Source organism: Mustela lutreola, chromosome 1 (genome assembly GCF_030435805.1).
Source record: "Mustela lutreola isolate mMusLut2 chromosome 1, mMusLut2.pri, whole genome shotgun sequence".
Taxonomy (NCBI): domain Eukaryota; kingdom Metazoa; phylum Chordata; class Mammalia; order Carnivora; family Mustelidae; genus Mustela; species Mustela lutreola.
The window spans coordinates 109,239,143-109,260,549 of NC_081290.1; the positions used below are offsets into that span (position 1 = coordinate 109,239,143).

Genomic DNA, 21,407 nt, shown 5'->3' on the forward strand with positions numbered 1-21,407 from the left:
AGGGAGAGGGAGAGAGAGACTCTCAAGCAGACTCCCTGCTGAGTGCAGAGCCTGTATGGGCCATCACATGATCATGAGATCACAACCTGAGCTGAAACCAAGAAATGAGGAGTTAAAAGCTTGACTAAACCACATGGACACCCTGTCCTGTCTTTTTATGGTTTAAAACCTATTTCCTATCTATCTTTCCAGCCATCTAGTTCCCTTCTCCAGTGCATCCGCACTGTTACCCACTTTTTTGAAGATTCTTTTAGATAAGGGCTGTCCAGGAGAACTTCTGTGATGGTAGAAATGTTCTATATTTGTGCTATTCGGTATAGTAGCTACTAGCCCTACATGGCTTTTGAGCACTTGAATTGTGACTGATTCCACCAAAGAAGTGAATTTTAAACTTCATTTAATTTTAATTTAAATGTCATTTTAATTAATTGAAATTTAATTTGATTTGTCACTAGTGGCTACCAGATTGGACAGTGTAGCTGTAGAATCTAGACCTATCTGGTATAAACATATGCATATTGTATTTGGCTTAACTTTGTAAGGTACAATCAACTATAACCAGTTTGGTTGGAGAAATTATCAAATTTTATCCTAGAGAAACTTCTGTCTGTATTTTAAACTTTCAAAGGCAATTATTTGCGCTTATATGTATAATGAAAATTGTCCTATAGCCTTTTTTGTGCTGTTTAAAAAAATTTGTGAATAGGCAGTACTTTATGTTGTTTGAAATTCAGATTTTGTACAAAAGACTAGTGAAGTCTGTGTCTCACGCTGATCCCATTCAGGTAGATCACTTCTAGACACAGCCAGCATCACTTCTTTCCATGGAAATTTGTATGTATATAAGCAAAAAGGGTATATATTCTTTAAAAACAAAAAAAGTGGTCAACTGTATACACTAATCTGGCACATTGTTTTTCACTTTAATAATATGTGTTTTAGAGCCTTGCATATCAGCACATAAATCTTTTGCCTTTTTTTTCTGATGGTATGTATTGCATGGTTTGGTCTTAAACATAGTTATTTCTGTATTGTATTTCTATACATTTGGTTTATTTCCAACTATTTGCTAATTCATTTTATAATAGCCTTTTACTAAGGTTCCATACATGAGGTAGTATAGCTGCAAGGTAAGTGTTTTGGCAATAAATTGAAAATTAAAACTCTACTGGTTAGATAAAGTACTTTGTGATTACAGTTGGCTATTAGGCTATAATTTTTTTAGAACTACACCTTTTTTTTTTTTTAAGATTTTTAAATTTACTTATTTGACAGATCACAAGTAGGCAGAAAGGCAGGCAGAGAGAGGGGGGCAGCAGGCTCCCTGCTGAGCAGAGAACCCTATGTGGTGCTTGATCCCAGAACTCTGGGATCATGACCTGAGCTGAAAGCAGAGGCTTTAATACACCTCTTTTTCTAATTGTGATAGATTTATATGTAAAAAACGTAGAAGATGCACATGTGCATAGGTTTTAGAGTAATAAGTTGATGACCTGTGTATTCATCACCTAAGACATCATCATGTCTTTATGATGGCTTCAGTTTCCTTGAATCTCTACTAAAGCCCTACTTGGGGGAACCAGTGGGCAAGATCATGAACATATTCTGGGAAACATAGGACTCCACAGTTGTTATCTAGCAGGTTACGGTGTGAGTCAGGCAAAGAACCTTCAGTTAGGAGAATGTTTTGTGCTAGTAAGATGCTTTTGTGTTGTTTTAAGTGCGAGTTCCTCAGTGTGAAATTTGTAGCTGTTTCAGGGGAAAGGGTGCAAAGGAGAGAATGGGAACTTTGTCAACACAGGGTTAAGATGAATTAAGTGTAGTTAAAAATCTGGGCTAGACTAACCATGGCAATCAGTGTTTTGTTTTAAGTGTAGAATAATAAGCATCTTGATCATTACAGCCATCAGATGAAGAATGTAGCCTGAATCACATTGCTCGGATCTGGACCTTGCTCTCTATACTTGGCGCACACCTGTCTTTGACTATGCTCGTGATTCCCTCATTTGACTTCCTTTGTGTCCCTTGTTTTATTTGGTTTTCTGTATCATTTCAGTAGGTCACATCTCAAGTAATTTTTTGAGAAAAGATACATGAAGAGTTGGATATTTTTGATACCTGGCCTATTAAGCAATATCCTGTAGTTTGGCTGGGTGGAAAATTCTTTTCTTCAGAATTTTAGTTGTTATTTCAGGTTGTCATCTGTTGGTGGCTGTTCAAAGTCAGATATTCTTTTTTTTTTTTTTTTTTAATATTTTATTTATTTGACAGAGAGAGGAGAGAGAGAGAGCGAGATAGATCACAAGCAGGTAGAGAGAGCAGAGAGCTGAGCAGAGAGCCCAATGTGGGGTTCGATCCCAGGACCCTGGGATCTTGACCCGAGCCGAAGGCAGAGGCTTTAACCCACTGAGCCACCCAGCCCCTAAAGTCAGATATTCTGATGGCTACTTCCTTTTCTCTTTGCTTTCCTTTCTTTTCCTCTTCTCTTTTCTTTTCTTTGTGTGACCAGTTCTCCTACTTCAGCCCCGCATTTTTTTTGTCCCCATTTCACAGTGACAGGCTCCACTATGCTAGGTACTCATTGCACTTTTTAATGTAGTAACACCTATTCATCACTTTAGATTTATTTGTGACTTTCATTTCTCTTTTCTTTCCTCTCTTTAAAAGTTATTCAGATAATAGATCGCCTAGCGTGGTTCTCTGATTTTTTTTTTTTTTTTTTTTAAGTTTAAATCTTGCTTTCATTTTCTGTCTTCTGTTTTCTGGGAAATTTTACTTTCCAATCTTTTCTGTCATAATTTCAATTTCCAGATGTCTTCTTTTTTCTCTTCTCTTCTCAGTGTTAACGTTATAGCTTCCTATACTTGTGATGCAACATTTTATCCTTTGGAGGATATAGATTGGTACATATTTTTATTTTTTTAAGATTTTATTTATTTATCAGAGAGAGGGCGAGTGAGCACAGGCAGACAGAATGGCAGGCAGAGGGAGAAGCAGGCTCCCTGCCAAGGGAGAAACCCGATGTGGGACTCGATCCTAGGACACTGGGATCATGACCTGAGCCGAAGGCAGCTGCTTAACCAACTGAGCCATCCAGACATCCCCATATTTTTGAAGGCATTTTCTTTTTCCTGCCTCTTCCTCCAAGTTGCTTATTTTCTTTTTTATTTTTGAACTCATGGCAGCAATCCTGTGAAGGTGGAGGGAGGAAATTGAAGAATCAAATAGCTTTTGCCATATCTCTTTATTTACCTCCTCCTTTCACTGTCAGTTCTAAAGGTGCTTTCTTTTAGGTGCTGCCGGCTTTTGAGACTTTTAGGATCTAGCTATATATATTGATTAGTGACCACTTGTCCATCTGTGTTCCAGCCCTTTACCTTTTTTCCCTGCTCTTTCCATAGTTGTGGGCTTAGAAAAAAGTTGTGGGATTTTGAGAGGGAACAAAATTAAAATCATTTTATTCGAACATTTGAGTACCTATCATGTGCTAGACACTTCTGAGTGCTTAACCCAGCTCTCCTTTGAGCTTAAAGTTACTGAATTACTAAATAGCAAAAAAGAAAGAAAGAAAGAAAAAGTAACTTATTGTTGCATTCTGGTAATAGAACACAGTATTACAGTTTTTCTCTAACTAGGCAGATAGTGCCAGGAATAGTAAACTTAGCAAGTAATTGACCACTTTCATGTACCCAGGAACCAGTGCCTTCAAGTGCGTAGAAATTATAAACCTAGTAAGTAATTTGCAGGATTTATAAATGAAAGCTATATAGTTCTACTGAGGAATACAGTGGAGGGCTTTAATAAAATCATAATTTGCTTTTGGGAATGATTCAGTATTGGAAAGATGTTAATTTTTCCTGAATTTAATGCTTAAATTTGGTATATACTGAATCAAAATGCCAAAATCATTGCAGGGGATGGGGAACTATATGCTGAGGTCCACAGACTGGCCTTAGTGCTGTTCTTGTGTGGCCTGCTAGCTAAGAACATGTTTTGTATTTCAGAGGGTTGTAAAACAAAACAGAATAAGTGATAGAAAGATATCAGCCTAAAATATTTACTCCTTGACCCTTTATAGAAAAAGTTTGCAAACTCCTGCTTTATAAAATGATTATAAAGTTTATTTGAAAGGATAAATAAATGAGAATTGGCAGTACATTTTTAAAGAGAAAAGAGGAATGGAGAACTTGACTTACAATGAGAAAAAAATATTGAACAAAGTTAACTCTTAAAAATGTATTGGTGTAAATAGGACTGACAGATCACTGGGACAGACCCCCCCACCCCCAGCCCCACATCCCTTACCTGAGTGGAACATATGTTATACCAAATGAACCTACATTGACACATCATTGTCGTCTGAAGTCTCTAGTTTACATTAGGTTTCACTCTTGGTGATGTACAGTCTTTGGGTTTGGACAAATAGTGTCATGTATTTACCATTGTATCATACAGATTCAAGTATATATTTGGTTTCAGTAATTTTGCTGTAATAAATTTGGAACATTTAGATCTGTGTGAAGAAAATAAAAGTCCTTTGTAATCACAACAACTAGGTTTTCTTTGGTAATATTTTGGTTTTTCTAGTTTGTGGGCTTTTTTTCCCCTTACCTCATCTTTTATCTCTCTTTTCCTTTATTTATTTATTTATATTTTAAAGATTTATTTATTTACTTGATAGAGATGGGCTTATGAATGGGAGGGGCAGAAGGAGAGAGAGAATCTCAAGCTGATTCCACAATGAGCCCGGAGCCTGATGTGGGGCTCCATATCTCAGGATCCTGAGATCTGGGCCTGAGCTGAAACCAAGAGTTGAAGGCTTAACAGACTGCACCACCCAGTTGCCTCTTTTGCTTTTAAATAACAGTATTTTTAAGAACAATTTTTGATTCACTACAAAATTGAGAGGAAGGTAGAGAGGCTTCTGGTATTCTTCTGTATGCACAGACCCCCACCCCCACATCCCATACCTGAGTGGAACATATGTTATACCAAATGAACCTACATTGACACATCATTGTCGACTGAAGTCTCTAGTTTACATTGGGTTTCACTCTTGGTGTTGTACAGTCTTTGGGTTTGGACACATAGTGTCATGTATTTACCATTGTATCATACAGAAGGAGTTTCACTGCCTAAAATCTTCTGTTTTCTGCTTATTCATCCCTCCCTTCTAACCCCTGGCAACCACTGATCTTTTTACTGCCCCTGTCGTTTTGCCTTTTCCAGACTGTCATATAGTTGGAATCATTCAGCATGTAGTCTTTTCAGATTGACTTCTTTCACTTAGTATCATTCCTCCATGTCTTTTCACGGTTTGATAGCTCGTTTCTTTTTGCGCAGAACAATATGTTAACCATGGTTTATTTAGGACTTCTTAAAAAGTGCCTCCCCTCCACTGGAAAAGCAAAGTGGTTCTTGTTTGTACAGTTCTGTAATCTACCTTTTCTCACATTTACATTAGCATTTTTTTTTAAAGAATTTATTTATTCATTAGAGAGTCAGAGATCACAAGTAGGCAGAGAGGCAGGCAGAGAGAGAGAGGGAAGCAGGCTCCCCGCTGAGCAGAGAGCCCCATGTTGGCCTCTATCCCAGAACCTCGAGATCATGACCTGAGCTGAAGACAGAGGCTTCAACCCACTGAGCCACCCAGGCGCCCCTTACATTAGCATTTTAAAATAATTTTCTAAGCATCACATTTAGTGTGAACACCATAGTAGATCTCTTACTTTTTGGTCATATGTTTTGATATATGCTGACTGTACTTTTTATTTACTAACATAAAATACACAAAACTGTTAGTGTCATGATACTTTTTTTTTTTTTTTTTAAAGAAATCTGAGAAGTATAATTACTGAGTTAAAGAATAAAGCTCTTTTTATATTTGGAAGCTTGTAGTTCATTAACTTAAGCTCAGTAAGTAGAAGAGTATAACCTACTCTGTAAACCTGGGGATATTTGAAACTGTGACTGTCTCTAGTTTTCTAATTTTAAAAAGTAATATAGGTTGATTTCTTCTGGAAGATAATTTAGATATTTGAAATAAGAAAGGACAACTCTAATTTTCTTGGTAAAATTATTGTTTTGGGGCCCTGGCTAGCTCATTTGGTGAAGCATGACTCTTGATCTCAGAGGCATGAGTTTGATCCCCTCCCTGGGTAGAAATTTAAAAAAAAAAAAGAACTAGTTTATATCACAATTTTAATCTTTAACTTTTAACATTATAGAACTTCTAAAAAACATGTAGAATTTAGAAAATTCAGCTGTAAAAAAAGCTGCTTACTTAACTGGGACTGTAAAGATTTCAATCAGTGTCATGAAATTTTAGTTACAATTTTTAAAGGAATAAACTTTAAAAGAATCAGAAGATAAATTCTTCAAAATGTTTGCCTTACAGATTGTAATTATGAAGCTTTGAAGAATAATTGAAATAGAAATTGCCATGCTACTGGAACCAGTGTAATTTTGTGCAGTGAAAATGCTTGTCCTTACATGATTTTAATGTTACTTGGAGCACTTTTAAATTTTGTATAATGTTTAACTCCTATAAATTTCCTTAGTTGTTATAATGATGAGTCTTTATATATGAGTCTTTTGGTAGTCTTTGGTTTAAGTAGCATTGACATTTAAGTTTTATCATTAGCCTTCTTATACTATATCACACATGTTTATTTTTTATGTCTCTATCATCACATTTTCCTTTCTGAATTTGGAATCTTCTCCTAAGCTACATAAGATGTGCAGTGTAATTTGGCTGACAGATTTCAAATGAAACAAGATGCCTGCAAGTCTTTCTAGTAAATGGTTAAAGATAGATGCATCCAAGTTTTAAGAATTTTATTCCATAAGGTCAGAAATTCAAGTGTGGCCTTGTAGGGAATTTTTTTTTTTAATATTAGTAAAATGTGGTTAAGTATATCTTGCTGTCTATCCAGAAATAACCATTTTTAGCTATAGAGCTGCAAAGTTAATCAACTCTGTTCACTGAAAAGTTTAGTGCTTGCTAGTCATTAATTTTAGTCAGGTAATTAATTAGGTTATTGTTACTTAAATAGATTGAACAGCTATTAAATTTTGTAGTACTTATAGATATGACACAATTTGTACAAATCCTCACAGCTCTTCCCTTCTATACCTCAGCTTCCAATATTTTTTGTTGTGTAGATGCCATTTTATATCAGTTGAAACGAATGTTGCCTGGGTGGCTCAGTGGGTTAAAGCCTCTGCCTTCGGCTCAGGTCCTGATCCCAGGGTCCTGGGATCAAGCCCCGAATCGGGCTCTCTGCTCAGCAGGGAGCCTGCTTCCTCCTCTCTCTCTGCCTACTTGTGATCTCTCTCAAATAAATAAATAATAATAAAAAAAAAAGTACTGTCTTTTGAATCAGAATTGGTATTTAGGGTCTCATAGTCCTTTACATGAAAAAAATTTCTCCATTTAAACAGTGCCTTAAACTTAAAAGGTTTGTATTTTGCTACATCTGCTTATGTTGTTTTTCCACCTCGACGTTTTAGTTTAGAGCATGAAAGTCACTATTTTGATTCTTCATTACAGACAAGGAAGAAGATCTGCAAAATCCACAGCCTCCTCTTTTGTGAAGAGTGATGTCAATTAGCTGATATTACTTTAACAACTGAAATAATTGATTTAATTATTTGTGGTTAATTTTCAGTGTTTACACCAATTTTTTTTTTATTCCTTACAAGGCAAGTGGTAAGACTACTTGTTCTTTTGTACTAGTTAATTAATCATACTAATTTGCATATGGAGAGTGCTGGGGGAAATGCATTGTTTGCTAAAAAGAGACCTGGGAGCTCACTGTTTGGAGACTAAAGGGGAGAGCAATATATCTTGAGGTCTGTTTACATATCTTACATGAAATGATTTTCTCCTTTCAGTTATTTGTATCCATTAAGAGAGGATTTTATTTATACTTGACTGTATTTCTGAGATTTTTGACCATATAGGCATTTAGTATGCTGTCTTAAAAAATACTACAAACTCACTGTAATTGATAATTGGCATTTGCTTGCTTTTTTTCCTGGTGGAATTTTGTGTGTGTGTCGGGAGTAAGGTATACCATTCATGCCTTTTTTCTAGTGTATTGACAATGCCATGCATTTGCAGGATAGTGAAGGTACTGAGTCCGAGGCTGTGGCGCAAGGCATAGTACATACTGTAGTGTTGTGCAGCCTGGAAAGCGTACCTTGATAACCTTATATAATTTATTATCCAACTCTGGGCACTTTTGGGAGTGAATGAAGATTCTACTGACACACTGAAACAATAAACCGGTAAAAACCAGGACATATGATAGAGATATCCCTAGCTGTGAGTCCTGATGGTCCTGGATTCAAATATAGCATACAGCTAGGCCACATTAACTTCCAGCACTTAAATTTGAAGAGCAGAGAGCATTAGTAGTTTCACAGTATTGTGAAGATTGAATATATTGAGATTATGTAAATATTGAAATAATTATGTAAAAATGTGTAGCACATTATTTGATAGTAACTGCTTGGCAAATATTACTGTCAAGTAAAAACTCATAGTTTGGATGAAGTGTGAGGGTGGGTGTTACCACTTTAAAAGTCACAATGCACCATTCTTCTCTGTTCTTATTTGCTTATTCTCATTATTTTGCATCTTTAATGTATGTAGTGCTTTCAGTTTACTGAAATGTTGGGTGAGTAACTTGTAGAGATAATTACAACTCTCTTTGTCAAAATAGCATTTACATTTCTCTTAAGGCCACAAATGATCTTTTCTAACTCAACTAAAGAACAGTGAAGCAAGGGGTATATATAAGGAAGTGCGACTGAAAATAGGATATTATCCATTATTCGGTACTCTGATCTAAACCAGTGTCTCTCATACTCTGGTAGAAAGTGAGTTATTTATTTATTTAGTTATAAAGACTTTACTTTTTAAGTAATCTCAGTACCCAATGTGAGACTTGAATTTACAGCCCCAAGATCAAGAGTCAAATGCTCTACCGACTGAACCATCCAGGCACCCCTTTTGTTTTTAAACAATTACTCGTGTAATGTTTTTATAAATCCTAAAAATAGGATAAAGAAAAATGCAAAAATGTAAGCCTGAGTTTGCTGTTACTAGTTTTGACAGGTACAAAAATACTGTCAAATTGTTGTAAAGTTTTCTAAGTACTTACTTCCCATTTCTATACCTACCCTGGTTGTAGACTATAACCAGCAGAAATCTGTGGACTGCATTTTGAGTTACTGCTTTAACTCTTTTTAGTGCCAGGGGAACTGTCTTCAAATTAAATTTTAGGTGATGTCCTAAAGCTGTGTGTGTGGAGGGGGGATGGTAGAAGTTCTTAGTAATATTTGTTCAATGAAGTAAGGGAAGACACTAATTAAGTCTTCTGAGGGGAAGGCTCATTGTTATTTCTAGGAAAGATAGTTTGTAAGTGTGTTTGAGTTGAGAGTTAATGAAAAATTGTGAGTGTTTACAACCATGGAAAAGCATACTGTGGTTTTGGAATTAAAGCTCTGTAGATTTGAACATGGCTAGAAGCAAGAATCTAAACTTGTCAGATTAGAGAAATGATACTGTATCTGGGAAGTATTTAGCTTTAATTTTTTTATTAAAGATTTATTTATTTATTTGACAGAGAGAGAGATTGAGAGAGAACTCGCACGTGCTAGAGAGGAACACGGCAGGGGAGTGTGGGAGAGGGAGAAGCAGGCTTCTGGCAGAGTATGGAGCCCATTGTGGGGCTCCATCCCAGGGTCCTGGGATCATGACCAGAACTGAAGGCAGATGCTTAAGGACTGAGCCACTATGTTAAGCTTTATTATATTAGGATTGTCCAACAAACTTAATATTGTGTTTGATACATGTGCTAGTTTTCACAGAATGTTACTACATTCTGAGATGTAGCAACAATTAGAAGCTTCCTGAGATTCTTTGCAGCTGATTGTTAAACTTGCCCTACTCCTGCTCTACTTTTTTTCAACTTCTCTTGTTATGACAGTTACTGAACTCTGGGACCACTAAATTATAAGACTACATTTTTATTTGAATCTCATAAACTAATCTAAAACCATGCTTAATATTTTGCACTTAAACTGGTTGTCTTTTCTATTCCCATACTTGTCATCAGTGTTTAATTAGTTTGATCTGTCAGTGAATGGCTTCCATTGCTCACAAGGTGAAAGGTTAACTTGACCGTTAAGGCTTTTCAGTTTCCCTTCAGCCCCTGTTCTAGTTTGTCCTTGGTTTCATGAGCCCTCTATTTCAGTCTCATTGGTTCCTTACCATCTTCTAGTTAAACCTTGTACCATCTAATAGCTTTGTGCTCTCCATTCTACCCACCTGAAATAGGTTATACAAGAGTTTTTCAAGTATAGTTTGTCTTTTAGGTTAAAAATGTATTTGATAACTTAGACCAAAATTAACACAAGAAACAGCAGGTGTTCGTGAGGATGTGGAGAAAGGGGAACCCTCTTGCACTGTTGGTGGGAATGCAAACTGGTGCAGCAACTCTGGATAACAGTATGGAGGTTCCTCAAAAAGTTAAAAATAGAAATGCCCCATGATCCAGCAATTAAACTGCTAGGTATTTACCCAGAGGATACAAAAATACTGAGTCAAAGGGATACATGCACCCCAGTGTTTATAGCAGCATTATCAGCAATAGCGAAATTATGGAAAGAGCCCAAGTGTATGTCAGTTGATAAATGGATAAAGAAGATGTGCGTGCGCGCACATACACACACACGAATATTATTCAGCCATCAAAAAGAATTAAATCTTGCCATTTGCAATGACATGGAGGGAGCTAAAGAGTATTATGCTAAACTAAGTCACTCAGATAAGGACAAATGCCATATGATTTCATTCATATGGGAAATTTAAGAAACAAAACAAATGAACACAGGGGTTAAATAAAAGAGACAGACCAAGAAACAGAATGTTAAGTATAGACAAACTGAGGGTTACTGGAGGGAAGGTGGGTGGGAGGATGGGTTAAATAGGTGATAGGGATTAAGGAGGCCACTTGTTGTGATGAGCACCAGGGGTTGTATGTGAGTGTTGAATCACTAAATTCTATACCTGAAACTAATATTACACTGTATGTTAACTGGACTTTACATAAAAACTTGGAAAGAAAAAATGCATTTGATTACTCTGAGAGTACAGTAATTGTTAAATTAGCCTTTTTTGTTTTGTGTAATTTTAAATTAATGAATACTGGTAAAACATGGATATTTAAGATGTAATTCTCAATAAAATTTGCTTACAGAGGATCTTAGAGTGAAGGTAGAGGATGTGGTGGAAGTAAAGAATTGTTTTTAAATTGAATGTAAATTTAGAACTTTTATTGTCTGCTCTATATACAAAGCAACCATAAAAATGACAAGTTATGGAACACATTTTTTAGTTCTTATACAGATCATAATCTTATTTGCTTTACTTGCTCCTTTGATGATCTTACATATTTAAAAATAAGAAACTGAATCAGTTGTTACAGATATCCAGGGAGAATTTTATGAAGTTGGTGTTAACAAACAAAACTGTACCTGTTTTTTTGGTAATCCTAAGTCTTCGTAGCTTTCTAAATTCTAAGAGGAGATAAAAATTCCAAGATAATTTATTTTCAAATTCAATTTATATTAGAAGTACTTAATAAATTAGAACAAAAAGTGAGTAATTTGGAGATTTGTTATGGTTAGAGGCTTATGCTTAACTGATGAGTGAACTGAAAGAATTTTTGTTCCAGTTATTTAAAAAATAAATTTGTTTTTTTTCTAATTTTAGTATATATGCTGCCGAAGCGGGCACTATTTGGTTTTTTCTAATTTGGCATATGTTCATCATTATAAATCATTTTTAAATCAAAGGATTTAATTCAGGATGACCTTCATTCTTCACATCATTTTTCATTGTGTATGTTGCTGTAGATTCAGAAGTTTATGTAGGAATTGGACTTTCCCCATAGAGAACTACTGTCACAGAATTAGCCTGGAAGTCTTAAATAACCTCCTACACTGATTATATTTTTTCTTTTGTTTTATCTAAGGTTTTTTAAAAAAGCATCCTGATTATTTGAATCAAAGTTGAAAGGTCTTATAACAATAAAATAATAAGTTGAAAGAAATTAACAGAGAAGCATGTCTTTTTTTTTTTAACTTCTTCACAATAATTTACAGTATAGTTGCAAGAAACTTAAAAGGTGAATGATTGATAAATTTTTGGTTTAGATTTTGGTTTAAATTTCTGCTGATTAAGAGTGAATTGATGAGACAAGTAAGATGGTCATAACAAAATATGGCCTAAATAAGAAAGTGTATGCCAAAAGATATGACTTCTTTTTATTTTAATGTGCCTTTTCATATGTGGTTTTTAATATTAATGTTTCGTAAGTAAATTCCATCATGAAGTGATTTCTGAGTTTTATTAGATTTGGTTTGTGCTGTGTTAAAGAGTATTTTCATTTTGTCTTGGAAATAATTGGCTATTAAAACCATTGTTGCTTTATTAAAAGAGTTTGAAAAATTCTTAAGTTAAAAATTTGAACATGAGGGACGCCTGGGTGGTGCAGTCAGTTGAGCATCCAACTCTTGGTTTTTGCTCAGGTCATGATTTTGGGGTCATGAGATTAAGCCCTGCTTAAGACTCTCTCCCCCTCTGCCCCTCCCTTCCACTGTGCGCGCACTCTCTCTCAAATAAATAAAATCTTAAAAAAAAATTTGAACATGAAACTATTAAAACGCAGATGATAACTTAAAAGGCTAAATAAAAGAAACGTCAGTCCACTGCTTAAAATCTTTAAATAAAAGGGAGATGGGTGCGTGAGTGCCTCAGTAGGTTAAGCATCTGCCCTGGGCTCAAGTCGACTGAACCTCCAGTCTGGCTCCTTGCTCAGCAGGGAGCCTCTTTCTCCCCCTCTGCTGTCTTCCCTGCTTATATTCTCTTGCTCTGTTTCTGTCAAATAAATAAAGAAAATCTTAAAAGTTTTAAATACTGAAAGATGATTGTGTTTAATAATTTTGGGGGGTGTTTTAGAGTATTTGTCTTAACATTTAGCATATTTGTGTAATATTAAAAGTGGAGGCTGAAAGATTTTTACATTTTTATACAATCACACATTTATTTAAAGTTGAGTACTTATTTTAATTTTAGTTATAAGAAAAATTCAAAATTATAGATTCTTAATGTAAAGACTGAAACATCAGTTAAGGTAGGACTTTTAATTCGAAAAAAACTTAAATTCTAGGAACTGAATATACTTTTTCCTGAGTTATTACCTGCTTTTAGTTCCTATGTGTCCAGAAATTTTTAATACCATCTAAGTCTTTGATCATTCTCCTCATTGTGAAAAGATTCAAGTAACCAAGAAGAAAGGAAAATACTAAGTTTAGCAGGTGACATTTAGGATCTCATAAAACTTGTAATTATTCATACTGAAATTAATTGTTTTTATGTGCTGCTGACATAAACTGTTTAAGTAAACATTGGGAAAGTATGGTTTGTACTGAGGATTTTGAACTTAGGAGTACATTTTACTCGTCTCTTATTGTAGGTAAATAAGATCATTTATAGCACTTAACTTCTGAAGGAAGAATATGCTGTACAGCCAACCTTACAAATTTATATATACCCAGCTCTTCACTAGAACCATCATTACTATTTTAAACTTCATGAGACATCATTATTATTGTTCTTCTAAACTGTTCATAGTCTTTGACAAATTGATCTATTTACATTTTCCAGTGATTTTCATTCTTTTTTACATTTTCATGTTCCTACCTGGGCTCTCTAGCCTGTCGACTTTTTTCCTTTGGTGTTTGTTCCTCTTTATTTTGGATCTGTATGTATGTGTTGAGGAAGAGGGGTTGTTTCTGTCTGTGTGCATCTGTGTATTTATCCAGTTCTGAAGGATGTTTTTCCTAGGCACTGAATTCTAGGTTAACAATTTCTTTCAGTGTAGAGATGTCATTCTGTTATCTTAGTGGCTTCCATAGTTTCTTTGGGAAGTTAGCTGTTAATCTTATTCTTATGAAAGGGGTGTGTGTGTTTGTGTGTCTATGTCCTCTTTCCTAATTATTTATAATGTGACTTCTTTAAGTTTTCAGTAGTTTGAATTTGATATGCATAGGTATAATTTTGTGTGTATTTTACTGCTTGGAGTTCCTTGAGCTTTTTGAATCTGTGACTTGGGTTTCTGATGAGATTTGGTAAATTTTGGTCATTGTATATTGCTGCTTTCGATTCTCTCATCTTGTACTTGAACTTTTTAACCATTTTCCACAGTGCTTACCATCTATTTTTCTCTGTCTGTATTTGAGGATCTTCTGTTGACCTATGTTTAAGTTCACCAATCTCACATTCTGTAGAGTTGAATTTGTTGTTAATCATTCAGTGAACTCTTTAAGTTTTATTTATTTATTTATTGGTGAGCTAGAGAGCTTGAGCAGGGGGAGAGCAGAGGGAGTGAGAATCTCAGGCAGATTCCTTGCTGAGTGTGGAGCCCCATGTGGGGCTCACTTTCATGACCCTGAGATTATGACCTGAGCTAAAACGAAGAGTCGGATGCCTAACCGACCTTGCCACCCTGGTGCCCCCCCCCAGGGAAGTCTTAATTTCAGACATTGTACTTGGCATTTCCATAATGTTTATTTGGTTCTCTTTAAAAATTGATTTCCATTATCTTTTCAAAAACTCCACAATTTTTTTTCATCTTTTCTCCTATTTTACTAGAGTAATTTTAGTTATTATGTCTTTGTTTGCTGTTTTCAGGTCTCGATGTCTTTCTGTAGACAGATTAATCTCTTGATCATTAGTGACTTTAAAAAAATTCTTTGCAGGGGCGTGTGGGTGGAACAGTTAGTTAAGCCTCTGCCTTCATATCAGATCACAATCTCAGAGCCCTGAGTGGAGCCTGCTTCTCCCTCTCCCTCTGCTGCTCCCACCTGCTTGTACTCTCTCACTCTCTCTGAATATATAAGAATATATAACATATCTTAAGACTTATTTATTTATTTATTCGAAAGAAAGCAAATAGTAAGATACAGCACAAACAGGGAGTGGCAGGCAGAGGGAGCAAGCAGAAGCAGCAGTCTCCCTGCTGAGCAAGGAGCCCAGTGCAAGGCTCAATCCCAGGATCCTGGGATCGTGACCTGAGCTAAAGGCAGACATTTAACCAACTGAGCCACCCAGATGCCCCATAAATAAATAAAATCTTTAAAAAAAATTCTTTGCATGTCTAGTAATGTTTGATTGTTGGATAGGATATTGTAAATAGCATTCATAGAGACACAGAATTATGTTCTCTTCTGAAGAATGTAGAGTTTGGTTCTTGGAGGCACTTAATTTGTAGGTAGATTACCTTGATCCTGTCAAAGATTGGTTTTAGGATTTGTTAGACAGATGTATTTCACCTGATTTCCTTTCTAGGATTTCATCTGAAAGCTGAGGATTTTCACTCAGCTTTCAGGTGTGAACCCAGTGAAAACCCAGGATTTTCAACTCAGCTTTCAGGTGTGAACCCAGTCTTGCTAATGGTATTCAGCCCCTGAAGTCTTGGCTGAGCTTTCTCTGCTAGACTACCCAGAGCTGTACTCTGAACATCACAGCTTAGGAACTAGCCAAGGATTTCTGAGGGACTTTTACATAGATTGTTGAGGCTTAACATCTCTCTAGCCCATTTTTCTCTACTACCCTATCTAAGCCCACTTAGTCTGTAACTGTTGCCTGTTTCTTGACCCATTGAGACTGCCTCTGTCTGGAAATTATTAATTTTAATCTGGTGGGTTAAGGAATGGCATTTTGTAATTATCTATATGCAGATGTAAATTGTGATAGAAAAATCCTAGTAAAAATGGTGATTTTAGGGCATTGACTGTATAAATTTTCGGGTCTTAATTGCTTTTAAACGTTTACATTTATTTTATTTCTTACATAATCAAGCCACTAAGTTCCTGCTGATCTCATTGGCATTACAGTTGTGAGCAAAATCAAGGCATAGTCTCTATTATAAGCGACTTCATAGGCTAGTAGAAATTAGCTCCTAGATATGTCATGTTATTAAGGAAAATGTATTTTGTAAAATGAATACTTAACACCTGTCTTATAGATCTTCCATCCCTGACTTGCACAATCCTGTTAATGTGAACATAGATCTTTGTTGTTTTGCTAGTTCAGTTGAAATATGATCCCTAGACTCTTTTTGTGGTGCCCTTTTTGAAAAAAAATCAGCTTTTGTTTTAGCTTCTGGTGCCTTTCCGTGGTATCCAGCTGTGTTGACAGTAGTTTATAATTAGGTGAAGAGCTACATGGAGCAATCTGGAGAACACAGATTATCCCCAAGCTCCTTTTTTTCTGAGAGTTTTTAAGGATTTTTTTTTTTAAGAGTTTATTTTTTTGACAGAGAAAGAAAAAGGACAAGCAAGGGGTCTGGCAGGCAGAGGGAGAAGCAGGGATCCATCCCAGAACCCTGGGATCATGACATGAGCCAAAGGCAGAGACTTAAGTGACTGAGCCACCCAGGCATCCCTTTTCCCGACATTTGTAGATTGCAATATTATGTCTAACCTAGAAGGAGATTTAGGATCAAGCCAACATCAAGCTTTTTTGCCTGGGGCTTTTGAAAGTGATAGAAGTTGCTGAACTTCTAAGTTAACATATAATAAATAGTGTGACAAGAAGGAAGAGCCTGTGCAGTATTGGCTTCATCAATTTATAAGCTTTCTTTTGTCATATTATACTCTCCAAACTTTAGGCACACTTCCCCCACCCTCCAAACCCTACATAGTACTTTAGTGGTATGTTAGGAAAGACAGCTGATTCCTTAACTTTGTTGCATGGTGTCTAACAATCTTTCTGATACCAAAATGTGTGTCAGATAACTGTATATAGTATTGTTACTGTGTTTTTATTGAGAAGCCTTTTGCTCTTAGTGAAGAGATGCTAGATTGGAGAATCTGGTGGTTTTCTCAGCGTTTGTTTTTGGCCTATTTTATGAAATTCTTTTATAATTCTTAAAGAATATTGGCAGTATTTGTTTAGAGTATTGCTATCATAGTTATGTTAAGAAATTTAAAATAATATTTTATTATTTTCCATTAGGAAACCACCCCTACTCCTAATCCCCCGCCTACAGAAGAAGAGAAAACAGAATCTAATCAGGAGGTTGCTAACCCAGAACACTATATTAAACATCCTTTACAGAACAGGTAAGCCTTCTGACACATGTTCTTTTGACTGAGGCAATGAGGAGAATGGTAAAATAGGACAGGTTTAGGGAACAATTAGGTGAGACTAGTTTTAGTTATATTAGGCTGAGGATTCCATTTTCACTTGGATAACCTGTTTTTAGCAAGCAGTTTTATGTGCGAGTCTTGAGCGCAGAAAAGAGAACTGGTTGAGACATTGGGTGTAAAGTCTTATCAGTAATAATTGGTGGTAAGTGAAACTCTAGCAAATGAATTCTCTTTGAAGTGAACTTGACTCAAGACAGAGAGGTTTGGATACCAAAAAAAATACGGATTTTTTGGAGGGATAATGCCTATGAAAGGTTTAGACATAAACTGTGTAAACTAGGACAGAGTGGCAGTCAGGGAAACAAAGAAAATGGTTTGTTTCAAGGATAGGTGGTCAATAGCATATGTTACACAAAAAGGTCAAATATCCATTGGATTAAACAATTTGAAAACTCAAAATGGCCATTGGATTGAATGATAGAGTCCTTGCTAATGTAGAAGAAAGTTTAGTAGAATGTAGATGATGGAAAAAGCTTGGAGTAGTTGGTATAGTGAATACAAATGTATTATAGAGCAAGAATAAGCAACTTGAAGTCGGCCTGTGAAGGAGAAAAAGCTGGGGGATGTGGAGTCTAGAGGTTGGTTGGTTTCTTTTTAAGACAAATTAGGAGAGGTTAGGATGAATTAAGTTTCAGGACACCTAGATGGCTCACTTGGTAGAGCATGCAATTCTTGATCTCAGGGGTTGTGAGTTCAAGCTCCATGTTGAGTGTGGAGCCTCCTTTAAAAAAAAAAAGGATGAGTTAAGTTTCATAGTCAAGTAGTAGCTCATTATATATTTTTCCAGTTCTACCCCACCCCTTCCCAGTATGTTTGTGTGTTTATGGTTTATGTAATGAAAAGTAACATGAATGCTCTAAGAGCTGATGGTGGAAAGAAAAGGGCAAGGCAGAAATATTTTAAGAATTTAGAGGGAAGTAAATTAGAATTTATTTGAGGATATATAAATATTTCAATTCCATTCATTCCCTTACCCCAAGACTTTTTAACCCTATCTACTCTAAAAATCCCATAATCCTATATATGTTTCACAGGCATCCCTTGTTTTATTGCATTTTGCAGAAACTTTTTTTTTTTATTTATTTATTTGACAGAGAGAGAGAGAGAGATCACAAGTAGGCAAAGAGGCAGGCAGAGAGAGAGGGGGAAGCAGGCTCCCTGCTGAGCAGAGATGCAGGCCTTGATCCCAGGATCCTGGGATCATGACCTGAGCCGAAGGCAGAGGCTTAACCCACTGAGCCACCCAGGCACCCAAAACTTCATTTTTTACAAATTGAAGTTTTGTGGTGACCCTACTTTGAGCAAGTTGGTGCCATTTTTCCAGTAGCATTTGTTCATTTTTTGTCTCTCTGTCACATTTGGGCAAGTCTTAGAATCTGTCTCAAACTTTTTCATGGTGTTTGTTATGGTCATCTGAAATCAATGATCTTTGATGTAATTACTATAATCATTTTGGGGCATCATGAACTGTGCCCATATGAGATGACATACTTAATAAATACTGTGTGTTCTAATTGCTTTACTCATTAGTTGTTCCCCATCTCTTTGCCTCTCCTTGGGTCTCCCTTTTCCCTGAGACAGAACAATATTGAAATTAGGCCAAGTAATAACCCTATAGTAGCCTGTAAATACTCAAGTGAAAGGAAGAGTCCTACACATCTCGCTTTAAATCAAAAGCTAGAAGCGATTAATCTTAGCAAGGAAGCGTGTTGAAAGCTGAGATGGGGCAAAAACTAAGTCTCTTGCACTAAACAGCCAACTTAGGAATGCAAAGGAAAAGTTCTTGAAGGATATTAAAAGTGCTACTCCAGTGAGCACATGAATAAGAAAATGAAACACCCCTAGTGCTGATAGGGAGAAAGTTTAAGTGGTCTGGATAGAAGATCAGACCATCCACAATATTCCCTTAAGCCAAACCTAATCCCGAGCAAGGTCCTAATGCTCTTCAATTCTGTGAAGGCTGAGAGAGTGGAGGAATCTGCAGAATAAAAGTTTAAAGCTAACACAGGTTTGGTCCCTGAGGCTTAAGAAAAGAAGCTGTCTTTCTAACATAAAAATGCAAGGGCTGATGTAGACGCTGCTCCAGGTTATCCAGAAGATCTAGCTAAGATTGTTACGAAGCTGGCTACACTAAATAACAGGTTTTCAGTGTAAATGACAAAGCGTTCTAGTGGAAGATGTCATGTGGATGGACTTCCATAGCTAGAAAGGAGAAGTCAGTACCTAGCTTCCAAGGACAGGCTGACTCCTGTTAGGGTCTAATATAGCCAGTGACTTTAGGTTGAAGCCAGTGCTTATTTACCGTCCTGTAAATACCAGAGTCCTAAAGAATTATACCAGATCTACTCTTAACAGTGCTTTGTAAATGAATCAGTAAAGTCTGAATGACAGCACTTGTGTTTTACAAAGCAGTTTGCTGAATATTTTAAGCCCACTGTTCAAACCTGCTCAGAGCAGAAAAATTCCTTTCAAAATACTAATGCTCCTAAAACAATGTACTTGGTCACCCAAGAGTTCTGATACACAAGATGCATGTTGTTTTCATGCCTGCTAATATATCTCTTTGGCAGTGTATACAACATCTGAATAAAGGAGTAATTCTGAATTTGAAGTCTTACTGTTTAAGAAATGCATTTTGTAAAACTGTAGCTGCCATATAGATAGGGGTTTGTCTGATTGATCTGGATAAAGTACACTGAAAACCTTCTGGAAAGGATTCAACCATTCTAAAATGCTGGTAAGAACATTCATGATTCCATATGTAGAGGTCAGAATATCAACATGAATGACGTTTGGAAGAAGTTGATTCCAGTCTTCCTGGTTGATTTTGAGGGATTTAAGACTTTGGTGGAGGAAGTAACTGCAGATGTAGTAAAAATAGCAAAGAAGTAGAATTAGAAGTGGAGCCTGAAGATTAGGACTGCATTGCTACAACTCATCATAATACTTGAATAGATGAGGAGTTGCTTGTTATAGATGAGCAAAGATATTTTCTTGAGATGGAACCTACTCCTGGTGAAGATCCTGTGAAGATTGTTGAAATAACAACAAAGGATTTAGAATATTACATAAACTTAATTGATAAAGCAGCAGCAGAGTTTAAGAGGACTGACTCCAATTCAAAAGAAGCTCTGCAGATAAAAGTATCCAAACAACGTTGCGTGTTGCAGATAACTCGTTTGTGAAAAGAAGAGTCAATTAATGTGGGAGACTTCATTGTTTGTCGTACCACAGCTTCCCCCATCTTTCAGTAACCACCCCCTTATCAGTCAGCAGCCAGCATCATCAAAATAGGACCTTCCATTAGCAAAAGGATTTTGACTCACCAAAAGCTTGGATGATGTTTTTTAGCAATAAAGTATTTAAGATTTTATTTTTTTATTTGAGAGAGAGAGAGAGAGAGAAAGTACGAAAAGTGGAGGTCAGAGGGAGAAGCAGATTCCCTGCTGAGTAGGGAGCCTGATGTGGGACTCGATCCCCGGACTCCAGGATCATGACCTGAGCCAAAGGCAGTTGCCTAACCAACTGAGCCACCCAGGTGCCTCTACACCAAAGTATTTTTAAATTAAGGTATATTCATTAGGTTTTTTAGACAATGATATTGCACCCTTACTAGAATACAGTAATAGTGTAAACATAACTTTTATGTGCATCTGGAATCCAAAAAACTTCAGTAGTCTGACTTCCTTTATTCTAATACTTACTTTAGTGTGGTGGTTTAGAACCGCATCTGCAGTATCTCTGAGATATACCTATAGTTTCACTTACCCAAACAATACATTTTCTCTTTATGGCCTGAATTTTTTTTTCATCATTTCTTCATTATCATGGTAGACTTATTGAAATAAAGTCCAAACATGTTTTAGGTAGTTTTTTCATAAGATACCTGTTTCAGCATATCCTGTAGTGAGGAAGAAACTCATTGTTTGTAAGTGGGGATTGTCAGCAAATGAGTGAGCCATCAAAAGTCAAATAGTCCATAAAGGGTAAAAATCCTTCCTCAGGAGAAAGCATTGTACCAAAGTTGAACAATTGATGAGTGGCAATTTCATATAATTCAACATAAAAGTTGCACCAAAACCCTTAAGGAAGGTATTTAAAAAATTTTTTTTAAATAT

The 21,407-nt window shown here is 36.1% G+C and overlaps 1 protein-coding gene across 4 annotated transcripts in view; it reads left to right on the forward strand.

Annotated features, from left to right (window-relative positions):
* Positions 1 to 21,407, forward strand: part of EIF4E (eukaryotic translation initiation factor 4E) — a 45,845-nt gene that overhangs the window by 8,373 nt on the left and 16,065 nt on the right. For all 4 annotated transcript variants that reach the window (XM_059172494.1, XM_059172503.1, XM_059172491.1 and 1 more), the window contains one exon: positions 17,096 to 17,202. In XM_059172494.1, coding sequence (XP_059028477.1) covers positions 17,096 to 17,202 — 107 coding nt within the window. The remainder of the gene's footprint in view (positions 1 to 17,095; positions 17,203 to 21,407) is intronic.